Below are 17,567 nucleotides of genomic sequence, written 5' to 3'. Positions count from 1 at the left end.
GACTAACCTATCGTCATAAAATTTGGCACAAATTCATCATTCATCACCCTTGAAGACTGCAAAATTTCATCGAAATCGGTTCAGATTTAGATATAGCTCCCATATATATGTATCGCCCGATTTTGACAAATTTGGCCATAAAACCCTTATTTATCAACTGATCTTACTCAAACTTGACTTACTCTAATCTGTTGTAGCACTAACAATATGTGCAAAAAAATCATCAATATCGGTTCAGCTCATTCTTACTATTTCATAAGAAAAGGAAAGTTTAGGCAAAACTTTCTCGTATGCGCTTTGTTTCTCTTTAAACTCGAATACTTACCTAGGTCCTGACTTTGATGTAATGCCAATAAAACAACCCAAACTTCAAGTCGAAAATACAAACACATAAACTTCTTTATTCGTTTACCACATACCCATTACCGAGCCGTTTATTTCTTATGTCTTCATATATTTCTGGACACAATGCTCACAACGATCACGCATTTTATAAGGGCTTTTATCCCGGATATGCTGGCGATGCTGAGATATAGAACTCAAATCCGAATGGAAGACAATTTCGTTCTCTTTACTCGATGTTGAGCTGAAATATAGGTCGGTGTAAGATTTCGTTATGCCAAATGGTGAGGTACGTGGAGTCGCTAGGAATGATGATGTATTTCGAACCGGTGGGTGTTGCATGGGACGATCATGGTTATGATGACATTGATGATAATGATATTGGTGGACTGGTGGCATTCTCAAATCCTGGGAGGACTTAGACGAACGTATGTGTCCGGGATACATGGTTTGACTAGATAAAGAAGTAGCAGAAGATTCACGGGTTAATGGAGAATATAGTACACGGGGCAAAGACATTGCAGCTAGTGGCATACTACTGCCAGCTGGTGCCAACGGTGGTTGTGTATGGGCAGCATTTAAATGCGATTCCGCTGTGGATTGCTGACCCCCTAGAGGTAGTACTTGTGACTGCTCATACCATATGGGTTCTAATGCACGCTGGAAAGAATTTGCACCTAAAGGGTGGTGTTGTGATCTCATTTCTAAAGGAGATTTAACACGCTCATGTGCATAAGTGGGCGATTGAGTGCCAGAGGAGGGCGATAGATGATAAGCATTTGCTTTAGATTGGGCAAATTGGTATAAATTTTGACCAGAACTTACACTGCTGGAGCCACCGCGTTCGTTCACTCGCGATCGACTGGGATTGTAATCGAATTTGCGACCACTGCCAATGGCATTACTGCCACGTCTTGCCGTTTGACCATATACTGTACGCTGACTTGCCGAGGTGGGACGCTGCGTTTGACGTTGCATTCGACCATTGAGACGAGCACTTGAACGTCTTGTAGGACTTTTTCGGCCCCAAACTGACGTTGTATCACTGCTATTATCATCTGCGAATCCATGTAGAGGATTCTCACGAATAGGTGCTGCTCCGCCATATTGACCATTAAATTTTGTGAGGGTTCCCCCGCGACGAAAGGCATCGTGAGGATTATATTTACGAAATAGGGCCAACATATCGGCATATTTTTCCCATTCTGTGGTTCTTGGACGTTTCTCTTCCAGAAGTTTTTGTATCAGTTTCTGTTGGCGGACTTTTTCGGCTGCTAGTTTCTCTAGTCGTTTTGCTGCTTTCGATTTAACGGGCGGAGCAATCGATTCTTGCTCATTAACAGCTGGAGGAGGTGTGGCACTCATCAAGCTGGCCAAACCTGCCCCGGCAGTGCTAGCCGCTATTGCAGTAGCTATGGAGGTGGCCGATGTTAACTGTAGTGGTGCTAGGCTAATCATAATATTTGAATTGACTTATCAGAGTATAGTTTGCATTATTTGTATATGCATTGGATATATGAGTGGATGGATGGTGTTAGGGATGGATGGTGCTGAAGTTATCCAAATATCTACAATTAATTCTTGGTGTTATTCAACTACATATTGAAAAGTTGCTCAGAAATATTTAATTGTGCTGTTTTTTTTTCCTTTAACATCATTAGGATTTTACACAATAGAGTGTCCTTAATCAGTTGTGAGATCCTTTAACATTTAATCCATTTCAGCATTAGGGAATAAGCCCTTATATTTCTGCAATGCGTGCTCGCGTAGGTAGGCTAAAATTTCCTTGATAGAGAACATATTTACAAATTTGTTGTTGTGTTAGGAAAATATTTTTTGTTGTAAACTTTATTGAAACATTATAGAAAATATTTACATAGGGTTATATTAAAAAAACGAATATATTAAAATCTAGTCTACATTAAAAACATCTATTTTTAGCATTAGATAAAACTTCATAGAATGTGTCTTGGTGCATACGTTTTGAAAAAATGTGGTTTTGAAAAAAAAAACATCAATTCTTTTTATAGACAGTTTTCTATATTATAGACAGTTTTTATTGACCTCAATTCAGGGGATGTTTATTCCTTTATTTAATCTAATTAGGATGAAAATGTGGTCGTTTTCAATAAACCAAGAAGTGGCTTTTTGTATTTTTGTAATTTATTAATATTATATCCAATATTTCAAGACATCTTCTATGTTCGATCTCAAAGAAAGTACATAATTAATGAAACTCTGTAGTCGGTCGGGGCTGACAATATTATAACCTGGACCAATTTGCAGACCTACATTTTCCAAAAACAAAAAATTAACTTGGATACAAAGATTTTGACCCTCCTATAACGATTATTGCATTGATTCTGAGCCAAATATGCAGCTATTTTTAAAATAAAAACTAGACTAGGTTATGTTAGGTTTAGTGGCAGCCCGACATTTCAGACTCTCTTAAACTACACGCACAGAAAAAACATGTTTGGACATGGTTGCCGCATCCATTTAATGCTTATTTTGAGTATGTAATTGTCGCGAAAACCATGTATTTTGTCTTTGTAAAAATAATTTTCGAGCGGAGAAAAATATATGTTGGCAATAAGCATTTAAATGGTTCTCAAATGCCGCAAACATGTTCTATTATTTAAATGATAGAATTTGAGACCATTATATGGTCAGGAAAATCATGTATCTGACCATTCAATTTTTTTACTTTTTTGCAGAGAAAAAAATATTTTTATAGTTTACGTATAGACATATCTACAACCATTACATGGTCATAAAGACCATGTACATTGTTTTCGTGACCATTTAATTTTTTAATTTTTTTGCAGCGACAAGAATTTTATAAAAACATTGAGCAGGTACACACGATTTTCATTTTGCGCGTCAGTCGTGTGTTGATTGTTTCTTGGAATGGACGGAGAATACGGAATTATTGTGTTTTGTGTTAATTTATTTATTCAGAAATGGCACGTGGTTTTATGTGAATACAAACAAGGAAAGTGTAATTGAAAAAAATATACCTGGTTTTTGTTCTGCATTTTGATATATGGTATAATAATTTATTTTTATTTACAGTTACATGATGTCTGCGTTTGTACATTTGATGGTCACGAAGTAAATATGGAATGATTACTTATTGTTGAAATTGAACCAAACTAGAGTGTGTAAAAATATGTGAAGTTTGCTTGCACGACATTATAAATACAAATAAACAATGAATTAGTTTATAAATAAATAAAAACAAATAAATAAAGTTGATTTTGTGTTTTCTTTTCTCAAGTGGCGTCCATTTTTCGACGACGAAAAAAGTTTTTTCATAAAAATCAAAACATTTTAGGTTGTGACCATGTTCTTTTAACTAGAAGAAAAACATTTTTGACGAATAACATAACATTTTAGATCGTGAACATTGTCTTTTAATGGAAACAAAATTCTTTTTATCAATATAATAACATTTTAGATGAGGACAATTGTATTTTTCTTAGAACCATGTTCACTGAGCCAACATGGTTGCAGGTTAAAATGTTACATGGTCGCCGCAAAAATAGCTGCTATCATATTATTTTGCTCTTCGAATATGATTGTGGCAATCATGTTTCTTCTCTGCGTGTATTCAGTCCATTGCGATACCACAGTAGTGAACTTCTCTCTTATCACTGACTGCTGCCCGATTCTATGTTATGTCAATGACTAGGGACCATCTTTTTATAGCCGAGTCCGAACGGCGATCCACATTGCAGTGAAACCACATAGAGAAGCTTTGAAACCCTTAGAAATGTTTCAAAGCTTCTCTAGTCTAAGACTAGACTAGATCAAGGACCAGGATTAAAATTTGAATACAGATCCCATTTATGGAGTTTTGATTCTCTTTTGCGATGAATTAATAAAGCTACTATTGACATGTCTGTTTCAAAATTTAAAGACGATTTCTTTAAATCAAAAATATTTTTTTGCTCTAGCGAAAAGTTGCTCTACTTCCCAAAACTGTAACTTCAACTTCATTTTTGAAGCAATCATTATAAACTTCCTTTAAATTTGTCCTTACTATGAACCGTTTCTGAACCGATTTCTTCCAAAATCAATAAAGTTCAATTCCTCATACATACATACAAACTTTTGTTGATTGGACAAAAACTGCAACATACACTTTCAAAGACGGACAAACGGACATGGCTAGATCGACCTGGAGGCCAGCCCTGAGCAAACTTGCTAAAGACATCAGTTGTATATCGCGTCTCCTTCCGGGTATTGTCATAGACCATATACTAAATAGATGATCCATCGGTGTCCACGATATTTGCCAGTTCCGAAAATTAAGAAGAAACGAAGAAAATAAGAGCACGCCTAAGTTCTCTTTCGTTTTCCTTTTTGTAGTTTGCCAATTTTACACAAAATTAGAACGTTTGTGATGCACCAGAGGATTTATAAATAAATTAATATATTAAAAGCTTATATTTGAACAAAAAATTGTGACCAAAACCACAAAAATACAAAATTTAATTTTGATCACCATCGCTCTTTACGAACAACACAAAAGCATATGCCGGAAAATTAACGTGTGGGACTGACTCTTTACGAAAAAGTAAAAACAAATTGTAACAAAATTAATTTTTGAAACTGACACATTTTTTCGTGGACAGAAGAGGATCATCTATCTGAGTATATTGTTTATGTCTGCTCCACAGAGTGCTTCAGTTTTTTACACTTGTTGTATGCAACGGTGGTGAACAAGTTCATTATTTTATAACTTTGTCATTCAGTTTGTAACATATTGTTCTAAGACTCCATAAAGTATATATATTCTGAATCGATCAAGCGATTTCGGTCCATCTGTTGAAATCACGCTTACTTCCAAACGAAATAAGCTATCGACTTTAAACTTGGTGTAAGTAATTGTTTTTGATGTAAGTCGGATGGTATTGCAAATGAGCCATATAGGTCCATTTTTGGTACAGCCCCAATATAAACCGATCTCCAGATTTTTCGGAGATCAAACATTCGGTTGTATATACTTGTTTTACTACTTGTAAGAAGAAATCTTTGGCCTCATGACAATAATTTTTCAATGCAAGTAAGATATACTATATACATCAAAAAATACTGATAGTGTCATAGAAAATCTACAGTTTTTTCATAACCACACATTTTCTAATTTTTTCAAGATTTTATATAAATAGCTCGTGTCGCATATTCTGGCATTTTTAATTATTTTGATGTTTTCATAACCACAAATTTTCAAATTATTTAAAGATATTATGTAAATAGCTCGTGTACGCAAATATATTTACATTGTTTGTTTGCTAACTCTTTTGGTATATGGATATAAAAAAATAGCTCGATGAATATTGGTGCTAAAACAATTCTATATCACATAAGGTAATATACTTTATTAGATATTATGACTATGTATAAACCAAGCTACTACTTTGAAACATCACTTTGGAAGGTTATTCTTCCTGTTAATTTATTTTAAACTAAAATCGTAGTATTTTCAGTAAATTATCAAATGCAACAAAATTATCCACTCAAATGTCCAAAATGTAAATAATTACTCAAGACCAAATTGCGTAGCAGTTTAACCGATAACCAGTTTATTAAGAATTTTCTTAGCAACCCCTTGCTTTCTGTTCAAATGTGGAGAAAAAAGCTTACACAGTTCCAAAGATTTTGTATTTACTTAAACGATTTTGATATTGATTCCGTGCCAAGGTAAGGTTAGGTTAGGTACCTAAACTAACCTTGACTTATCTTCGATAGCATCATCGAAATGCGACGATTCTAGAATGGGGTTCTGAACAGGTACAAAGAAATGGGTAACACACATAACAACTGACATTGACAGTTGAAGTCTGTAGCAACATGCAACATTTTTATACCAATCACCATGGGATGGTGATGGGTATATAATAAGTTTGTCATTCCGTTTTTAATACATCGAAATATCGATTATACACTATATGGTAGATATTGTTGATCAGGAAGAAATTCTAAGACGATCGAACAATGTCCGTCTGTCTGTTGTAATCACGCCACAATCTTAAATAATAGGCCTGTTTTCTTTTAGTACTGGATGCAAAATTTGTATGAGCTATCCAGCACATCGTTGCATTGGTGTTCTATCTAGAACATCTCATCAGTTGAAGTCGCGTTGGTGTTGCCAGATTGCATTTTGATAAGTAACGTTTTTCTATACCCTCCATCATAGGATGGGGGTATATTAACTTTGTCATTCCGTTTGTAACACATCGAAATATTGCTCTAAGACCCCATAAAGTATATATATTCTGGGTCGTGGTGAAATTCTGAGTCGATCTAAGCATGTCCGTCCGTCCGTCCGTCTGTTGAAATCACGCTAACTTCCGAACGAAACAAGCTATCGACTTGAAACTTGGCACAAGTAGTTGTTATCGATGTAGGTCGGATGGCATTGAAAATGGGCGTTATCGGTCCACTTTTACGTATAGCCCCCATATAAAGGGACCCTCAGATTTGGCTTGTGGAGCCTCTAACAGAAGCATATTTTATCCGATCCGGCTGAAATTTGGTACATAGTGTTGGTATATGGTATCTAACAACCGTGCAAAAATTGGGCCACATCGGTCCATAATTATATATAGCCCCCATATAAACCGATCCCCAGATTTGGCTTGCGGAGCCTAAAACAGAAGCAAATTTCATCCGATCCGGCTGAAATTTGGTACATGGTGTTGGTATATGGTCTCTAACAACCATGCAAGAATTGGTCCACATCGGTTCATAATTATATATAGCCCCCATATAAACCGATCCCCAGATTTGGCTTGCGGAGCCTAAAAGAGAAGCAAATTTTATCCGATCCGGCTGAAATTTGGTACATGGTGTTGGTATGTGGTCTCTAACAACCATGCAAAAATTGGTCCACATCGGTTCATAATTATATATAGCCCCCATATAAACCGATCCCCAGATTTGGCTTGCGAAGTCTCCAAGAGAAGCAAATTTCATCCAAGCCGGTTGTAATTTGGAACATGGTGTTAGTATATGATCTTTAACAACCGTGCCAGAATTGGTCCATATCGGTCCATAAATATATATAGCCCCCATATAAACCGATCCCCAGATTTGGCTTGCGGAGCCTCAAATTGAAGAAAATTTCATCCGATCCGGCCGAAATTTGGTACATGATGTTGGTATATGGTCTCTAACAACAATGCAAAAATTGGTCCATATCGGTCCTTAATTATATATAGCCCCCATATAAACCGATCCCCAGATTTGGCTTGTGGAGCCTCTAAGAGAAGCATATTTCACGATCCGGCTGAATTTTGGTACATGGTGTTGGTATATGGTCTCTAACAATCATACAAAAATTGGGCCACATCGGTCCATAATTATATATAACCCCCATATAAACCGATCGGCAGATTTGGCTTGCGGAGCCTCAAAGAGAAGCAAATTTCATCCGATCCGGCTGAAATTTGGTACAAGATGTTGGTATATGGTCTCTAACAACCATGCAAAAATTGGTCCACATCGGTTCATAATTATATATAGCCCCCATATAAACCGATCCCCAGATTTGGCTTGCGAAGTCTCCAAGAGAAGCAAATTTCATCCAAGCCGGTTGTAATTTGGAACATGGTGTTAGTATATGATCTTTAACAACCGTGCCAGAATTGGTCCATATCGGTCCATAAATATATATAGCCCCCATATAAAACGTTCTCCAGATTTGACCTCCGGAGCCTCTTGGAAGAGCAAAATTCATCCGATCCGGTTCAAATTAGGAAGGGGAGGGTTTAGTATATGGTCGCTAACAACTATACCAAAATTGGTCCAATCACACAAAAATTGGTCCATATCGGTTCATAATCATGGTTGCCACTAGAGCCAAAAATAATCTACCAAAATTTTATTTCTATAGAAAATTTTATCAAAATTTTATTTCTATAGAAAACTTTGTCAAAATTTTATTTCTAGAGAAAATTTTGTTAAAATTTTATTCGGTTCATAATAAAATTTGCATCATTTTCAAAATTTTATTTCTATAGAAAATGTTGTCAAAATTTTATTTCTATAGAAAATTTTGTTCAAATTTTATTCGGTTCATAATCATGGTTGCCACTCGAGCCACAAATAATCTACCAAGATTTTATTTCTATAGAAAATTTTGTCAAAAGTTTATTTCTATAGAAAATTTTGTTAAAATTTTATTTCTGTAGAAATTTTTGTCAAAATTTTCTTTCTATAGAATATTTTGTCAAAATTTGTATTTCTATAGAAAATTTTGTGAAAATTTTATTTCTATAGAAAATTTTGTTAAAATTTTATTTCTGTAGAACATTTTGTCAAAATTTTATGTCTACTTTGTCAAACTGAATTATATACGTATTGGATCGATCTTTTTTGATTTAATATATACCACGTATGGACTTACATACAATTTAGAAGATGGTGTTAAGAGGTTTTAAGATACCTTGCCATCGGCAAGCGTTACCGCAACTTAAGTAATTCGATTGTGGATGGCAGTGTTTAGAAGAAGTTTCTACGCAATCCATGATGGAGGGTACATAAGCTTCGGCCTGGCCGAACTTACGGCCGTATATACTTGTTTCTATTCACGATAGCTACTTATTGTGACTAATTTGTTGAATAACATGAAATTCAAAGTGGTACACTGTCATAAACAGAGAATGAAGCCGACCCATTTTAGTATGCGGAGGCTGACAATCAATTTTTGCATCCGGCGGCGGCTTGACAGCTAAACCGATATAAGTTATAAAATTAATTTGAAATTACCCGAATGGTAATGAGATAAAATGTACAACCTATCTTAAAATGCATTCAAATTTTCTAAGCTAAATTTTTGCTAAATTATTATAGCAACTTAATACTGATTGAATATGGGTGGATGGTTCAAAATTTTGGCAAAAATACAACAATTATTAACATATTTTTCCAATACAAATAAAAAAGTGATGTTTTTGTAAATAAAAAAATCATTACACAGCAATTATTGGAATTTATAGTCTCTATAACATAAAGAAAATTAAAGAAAATTAATCTTAATAGTAAATGTATCTTAAAAATTGTACTTGAGAGTCCTGCTTAGGAACTGTGTGTACTAAACATAAATAATTTATCTATTTGTTTATTTGTAGTAAAATATCATATATAAACCTAAATAAATAAACGATTATACAAAAAAAATATTTTTCCAATGTAAATCAATACGTTTGAATAATTGGCGGCTAAATTTGAGTCGAGATGAGTCGACATATTCGGCGGCGGCTATAATCCGGCGGCTATAATCCGCGGTGGCTTCATTTTCTGGTCATAAATAATCACAGCAGTAAATATTTATTGCTATTAGATCATTTTATATATTACAAATGTAAGATTTCACTTATTTTCTGTGATTGTTTTTAAACAGCTGATGACAGTGTTTCATATTTTTGGAGATGTTCTGGATAAACGAGTACTCTGTTTTCATTCAGTCTGTCACGGCTTAGGGTATCCAGTTCTAAAGAAAACAGTCCTAATAAAGCAATAATGCTAAAATTGTGCACAAACTCGTCATTGGCAGGCAAGTTCAAACATGGGCTACATGTTTTGATATAGCTTCCGGATTTCACTTCTTGAGGGCATGGTGGCCGCAATTTTCATGAAATAAGAAAACTTCAGGTATTTTAGGTTCATAAAGATCTATGCTAAATTGGGCAGATATCAGTCCATGTTTTGATATAGCCCCCATGTAGATCCATATCTCCTGATTTGACTTCTTGATGGCATGGTGGCCGCAATTTTCCTCTGATTTGCATGAAATTTGAAATCTAGAGGTATTTTACGTTCATAATCAGCTGTGAAAAATTTCGTATATAACAGCCCATATAGACCAAAGTCGTAAAGAACTACCTATATAAAATTTAGTATATACTGGATCGTGTTTTAATATAGCTCCCATATAAACTGATCTCCCAATTTGAGGGCATGGAAGACGCCATTTTTATTCGATTTGTCTAAAACTTAAAATGTAGGGGAATTTTAGATCCAAAAGGGTTATGTCAAATATAGTTTATATCGTTTCAATTTGTCGATATTGGACCAATATCCCTGCACAGAAAAAAATATTTTTTGTCTTCAATCACGAAATTAATTGATCCAATTAATTGCAATTAAAATTTCTTCAAACACAGAAATGATAGTAGCAATCACCATTGTGAATTAAATAATTAATTCGTCTAATTAAGAAGTTACGTTAGGTTAAAGTGGCAGCCCGATTAAGATTCATGTTCACTTAGACTATTCTGTCCATTGTGATACCACGTTAACTAAAGTACCTATTACATATGGGCACTTCTAGTTTTAACCGCTGAACCTTCTCGATTCTTCTTCTGTTGAACCAACCAGATTGTTCCAAAGAAGTTAATTGATATAATTAATAAGTTAATAGATATAATTATTTTTGTGATTGATTTTTGACGAATTACTTATTTTGTTAATTGAATATTTTTTTAAATTCAATTCAAATTTAAATTGGTAAAATTTTGGCATTAGCTTTTGTGTGTAAATCGACAGCATTTAGATATCTAATCATATGTTAGGTTATATCGATGTCTCCATTCCAAAGTATGCTAAGTCTAAAAAGTGAAACAACTTCAAAGTTTTTTTCTTTTTTGGAATTTATCCAAAACCATATAAAGGTAAGTACTATGTTCGCTTTTCGCATTGAAAATTTCGTGGTTACTTTATTAACCTTTTCCCCGAATTTTTATAGGTGTCGCTAAAATATTCTTTTTACTTTTAATCATGTTGATGTCATTTAAGAAGCGTCTAGCCATAATTTCGGGTAGCCCCGCCCATTCGTTTAGGCGGTAGATAATGTTGCCTGTGGGTAATTGTGGCTATAAAATAGTTTCTTTTGTAATGATAGACGTATTATATTTTATTGGATTGGAAATATTTGTACTCACGCACGCCATGTGGGTAGGAATTCACGCCACGCAAATTCACGAAATGAAAATGCATACTCTCGCATGCTGATACACGAACAACGTTTATGCCTCACGCTCCCGCACGATTTACGCAAATCTCGTGATCTGACAATTTTCGTGGTTCAATAAAATTCTCATAATTCACGATATTTCTCGTGAATTTAATCGTGAACGTGAAATTGTTAGTGATTGTGATTTTTTTGTGTCTCTGTTTTACCGTGAGTGTGAATTTTATCGTGAATGTGTATTTTATCGTGAGCTTGAGTTGGATCGTGAACGAGAATTTTTGTCAGGAGCGCGATTTCGGAGAAATTTTACTCACTCACAATCGCGAACACAATTTGATTTTTACTCACGCTCACGCACCACACATATTTGTTTAGTCCCGTTCACGCACATTCACGAGATTTAGTTTAAATTTCATTCACGGCGTCGCATGAATCACGCGTGACTCACGAAAACGTTTTTTTTTTTTTTTTTGACCCATGCCATTTTAAGTGTGTGAAAAAAAACAAAAGTATAATAAAGCGCCAATATTCGTGCTAATCCACCAGTATGTTGCCAAGAAGGTCGACATCTTTGGCTTCCTCCCTTTTAACGATTCCTTCGAAATTCCTTCCCAGCACTGCAGATATGTTTTCCACATAATCACCGCATTCGTCGTCACTGGGATATCCCAATCGAAGTTCAAAATTTGTTCAAAATCATTGTTTTTCCAACCTTTTTTCTCAAGGTCTTATGTCAAAAAATATGCAATTTTACTACCACAATTGCCCTAAATTGTCCACAGGCAACTTTACAACTTTAAAAATTTCTCATCTGTTGTTTTTTTTGCAATTCTAAGATTTGACTTCCAGAAATATTTTATTTGACATGTACTACAACAGATGTAATAAAAACTTTCAACATTTTTGTTGTATTTTTTGGAAAAAATCAAATGTATAAAAACCTTTTTCCAAATTCGCAAATATTTTTTTCTTGAGGCACGTTCGTACTAATGAAAACCAAGTATATACGGCCGTAAGTTCGGCCAGGCCGAATCTTATGTACCCTCCACCATGGATTGTGTAGAAACTTCTACGAAAGACTGTCATCCACAATCGAATTACTTGGGTTGTGGTATCTTAAAACTTCTTAACATCGTTTTCTAAATTGTGAGTTAGTCCATACGTGGTATATATTAGACCAAAAAGTTATGTATAGGTAAGTCTACAAATAATTACGAATTGATATGGACTTTTTGCACGATACGTAGAGAGCCAGAATTGAAATATGGGAATCGCTTATATGGGGGCTAGGTTAGATTAGGTGGCAGCCCGATGTATCAGGCTCACTTAGACTATTCAGTCCATTGTGATACCACATTGGTGAAATTCTCTCTTATCACTGAGTGCTGCCCGATTCCATGTTAAGCTCAATGACAAGGGACCTCCTTTTTATAGCCGAGTCCAAACGGCGTTCCACATTGCAGTGAAACCACTTAGAGAAGTTTTGAAACCATCAGAAATGTCACCAGCATTACTGAGGTGGGATAATCCACCGCTGAAAAACTTTTTGGTGTTCGGTCGAAGCAGAAATCGAACCCACGACCTTGTGTATGCAAGGCGGGCATGCTAACCATTGCACCACGGTGGCTCCCATATGGGGGCTATATACAATTGTGAACTTGATATGGACCAATTGTGAACTTGATATGTATGATTGGGGATGGATTTATCTGAGGGCTATATATAACTATAGACCGATATGGACCTAGTTAGGCATGGTTGTTAACGGCCATATACTAGCACAATGTACCAAATTTCAACGGACTGGGATGAAATTTGCTCCTCCAAGAGGCTCCAAAACCAAATCTCGGGATCGGTTTATATCGGGGCTACATATGATTATGGACTGATATGGACCACTTTTGGCATGGTTGTTAAATATTATATATTTACTACCACCACTTACCAAATTTCAACCAAATCGGATGAACTTTGCTTCTCCAAAAGGCACAGGAGGTCTAGGGATCGGTTTATATATATAATTATGTATATATATATATATATATATAATTATGGACCGATTTCGACCAATTTTTGCATGGGTGTTTGATGCCATATATTAACACCATGTACCAAATTTCAACTGAATCGGATGAATTTTGGTCTTCCAAGAGGCTCCAGAGGTCAAATTTGGTGACCGGTTTATATGGGGGCTATATATAATTATGGACCGATGTAGACCATTTTTTGCATGGTCATTAGACACCATATACTAACACCATGTACCAAATTTCAGCCGGATCGGATGAAATTTGCTTCTCTTAGAGGCTCCGCAAGCCAAATTTGGGGGTCCGTTTATATGTGGGCTATACGTAATATTGGATTGATATGGCCCATTTGCAATATCATCCGACTTACATCAATAACAACTACTTTGCCAAGTTTCAAGTCGATAGCGGACTAAAACCAAGTTTCCTCAAATTTAGTAAAATTTCTTATAAAATGATAATTCTGACTTTCTTTATTATAGAAAGCTTATCATACATACGAATAATACTTGGCATAGAAAAATATTTTAGTTCATTCGTACTAAGAAGTATTCAATCCTTTCAAAACTTAAGGAAACATACTTGTTAGAATATAGGAAATTTTCCTATATTTCTCTTGTCTACCTGTAATCGATGTAATCGATATGTTTGTGAGTGGGTTGTTTTTTTGTTGGAATCACGTTGTCATGGTATACGGAGAGATTGTTAAAAATAATATAGTAAAATAATATAATAAATAAAAATAAAATATATAAAATAATTGTTTTTTTAAATTAGTGAGAAAATTTTTCGTTTTTTGAAAATTATTAAACATAGTGGTACATAAATATAGGAATATGTTAATTAATATATGGAATGCATTTTAGCAAATTTCTACGAAAATCACATCGTTCAAACAAATAAAATTGTCTTTGGCGCTATACGAAGTTCAACTTTCTTCACAATGAGTTAATTTTAACTTAAAGAAGGGGTCACTTTTTTCTTGGTGCTGGAATGAGGACATCGATATATTCATTCGATTTTCTTGAACGCTTAAACAATTTTAAAATCCTACGTTACAAATTTGAAAATTAACTTCGGAAACCGTACCATTTGAACCGATTGATTTCAGTAGAGCGAGGGGTATGATTCATCAAATTGACCTCCAATGTCCAGAACAAATTTCTTACAAACCCGATATTAAAAATTTTTTATCCGCAGTAAAAGTCGTGATGTTATATATAACAAAAAATTTTGTAATATATTGACAAAAAAATGTGTTTTTCTTTGTTAGACCGGGGACTAATCAGCCAACCTGTTATGTAGTCAATATTATAACAATAGATGGACAGAATGGAAAAAAGTGCACAAAAGTAGAATTGAACAATTATATACGACCAAAAGTTCGGATTTTAAATACCCATCTCTGTATATAATTGTTCAATTCAACTTTTGTGCACTTTTTTCCATTCTGTCCATCCATTGTCATTATATTGACTATTCACTTGTTGCATAGTGGTCATAAGTTTATAAGTTGAAGTTAGGCATTAAAGTTCAATGCCCAAGCAAATGGCAAAACATAAATACAAATTACAACAGGGTGGTACTGTACTAACAGGGTTTACATTCTTTTTCTTTTTCTACTACTTTACATATTTGAAATAGGCTGGCCAACAAAAAGTGGATTCAAATCTAATGAGGTGTGCAGTTTTTATATTATATGTATAGGAGTAAAATTTTAGAAAATAAATGACAATTTTGTGTTGCTTCTGTTTTTCTTTTAATTTGCTTAACCCTGTAAAGATGGATGGCTTTTGCAGCTGCTGTTTAAAACGAAATTCATAAATTATTTTTCTTGTTGTTTTCATAAGAACCAAAGCTTACTAACAAATACAGGGGGTATATTAAACAAAACGATTACTTTGACTAAGGGAAAAAAAGATTAATTATGAAAACCAGCAAACAAACTGCGCTGGCAAAAGGACTAGTAAATTTAATGAATGGTTCAAATATCACATAAAAGCATACACAGACATTTAATAGCTCGAACGAATAACGGTGAGAACGACAGATAGACTGCATGAACTAACTAACTGACACACTGACTAATAGCCAGTCAGTTAGATACTAATCAACCTACTCACTGCATTGCACTGGAATTCGTGGTATCTGTCGTGTTGGAGGGTTGGGGCATTTTTAGGTTTGCCACCACCTGGTCATTGGCCGTCGTCGTGTCATTGACCGTAGGTTTCTGTAGCAATTCATGACTGAGGTTTTCCAATTCAGCTAGAGTGGGTTTGGGTGTTGGTGGATTGTCTTCGTCATCGTCGTTTCCATTATTGGATTTTGTATTGGCCAATGCTCGTTCGATTTCCGGTTCCGGTGTTGTAGTCCGCAAACTATCAGTTTCCGTATCGGTTCGTGCCAATGTTGGTGCCATGGCATTACTCTTGCTCAGCATTGTGTCTGTACTTGTGTGTAGAGTGTCCACAACTTGTTCCACTTCCTCTTCACCCGCTTTGATGACATCTTCTTGCATAGCCATCACCGAATTTTCTGCTGTTTCCAATACCTTTCCTGTGCTGACATGGGAATTTAAATTTAATTTTCCCAATAAATTATTTTTCACTTCATCGAGATCTTGAACTTTTTCTTTCAATGTTGTCTCCACATCATGCTTGACCTCTTCCACTTTAGCGGTTACTGTTTCCTTGGCTGATTCAAGTGTTTTCCCCATAGAGTCTTTAACACCTGCAGGAGAAAAAACACACACACATACACAAACAATGGGTTAAATATTAATGTGTTTGTTGTTGGTTTCATATAAAAAATCAATATGAATGAATGTAATTGCTAAAGAATTGCCAACCAAAACTCTCGCCGGACTCATTCACAATAAATATGCTTAAGTGGCAATGAATGAGTTGGAGCACGCGACTGGTGGCCTTATCGATTGTTGAGTAATAAGGAAACTAAACTAAAATTTAAGCACATTGATTTTCTGCAATTCTGAACTTAAAACGAGTAAGGAAAGTCTAAAGTCGGGCGGGGCCGACTATATTATACCCTGCACCACTTTGCAGATCTAAATTTTCGATGCCATATCAAATCCGTCAAATGTGTTGGAGGCTATATATAAAGGTTTGTCCCAAATACATACATTCACTCGATCTGGGCAGAATTTAATAGACTTCTACAAAATCTATAGACTCAAAATTTAAGTCGGCTAATGCACTAGGGTGGAACACAATGTTAGTAAAAAAAATATCGGAAACATTGAAATCTGAAGCAATTTTAAGGAAACTTTGCAAAAGTAATTTTTACAACTCTTCGACTAAGCAGTGGCGATTTTACAAGGAAAATGTTGGTATTTTGACCATTTTTATCGAAATCAGAAAAACATATATATGGGAGCTATATCTAAATCTGAACCGATTTCAACCAAATTTGGCACGCATAGCTACAATGCTAATTCTACTCCCTTTGCAAAATTTCAACTAAATCGGAGCAAAAAATTGGCCTCTGTGGTCATATGAGTGTAAATCGGGCGAAAGCTATCTATGGGAGCTATATCTAAATCTGAACCGATTTCAACCAAACTTGGCACGCATAGCTACAATGCTAACGATATATATGGTAGCTATATCGAAATCTGGACCGATTTCAATAAAATTTGGCACACTTTACTATAGTACTAATTGTTCTTCTTGTGCAAAATTTTAAGCAAATTAGGGTAAAACTGTGGCTTCTGGGGCCATATAAGTCCATATCGGGCGAAATATATATATGGGAGCTATATCTAAATCTCAACCGATTTCTTCCAAAATCAATAGGGTTCTATTCTGAGCCAAAACATACACTTGTGCCAAATTTGAAGTCGATTGGACTAAAACTGCGACCTAGACTTTGATTACAAAAATGTGTTCACGGACAGACGGACATGGCTATATCGACTCAGGAGCCCACCCTGAGCATTTTTGCCAAAGACACCATGTGTCTATCTCGTCTCCTTCTGGGTGTTGCAAACATATACACTAACTTATAATACCCTGTTCCACAGTGTGGCGCAGGGTATAATTATGATTAGATTTAAGTTTTTATTTTAAAATAGAATAAAGATCTTTAATATTTACGTATATAATCGGGCAACGATTTTCCACAATTTGATTATAAAACTTTTAACGAAATTTTCTATAGAAATGAAATTTTGCAAAAAATTTTCTTAGAAATGACATTTT

At 34.9% G+C, this 17,567-nt stretch overlaps 1 protein-coding gene across 1 annotated transcript in view; it reads right to left on the bottom strand.

The window, feature by feature from the left end:
- Positions 1–441: 441 nt before the first annotated feature.
- The window catches only part of LOC142235759 (uncharacterized), a 38,434-nt gene continuing 21,308 nt past the window's right edge, over positions 442–17,567 (bottom strand). Inside the window, exons 2-5 of the mRNA XM_075307017.1 lie at positions 15,474–16,080; positions 6,081–6,191; positions 5,923–5,966; positions 442–1,814 (exon numbers count right to left, since the gene is read on the bottom strand). Coding sequence (XP_075163132.1) covers positions 442–1,814; positions 5,923–5,966; positions 6,081–6,191; positions 15,474–16,080 — 2,135 coding nt within the window. The remainder of the gene's footprint in view (positions 1,815–5,922; positions 5,967–6,080; positions 6,192–15,473; positions 16,081–17,567) is intronic.

Source organism: Haematobia irritans, chromosome 4 (assembly GCF_050003625.1).
Source record: "Haematobia irritans isolate KBUSLIRL chromosome 4, ASM5000362v1, whole genome shotgun sequence".
NCBI lineage: Eukaryota > Metazoa > Arthropoda > Insecta > Diptera > Muscidae > Haematobia > Haematobia irritans.
Note: the sequence above shows the minus strand (reverse complement) of the source record. Positions and strands in the feature narration are given on the sequence as shown.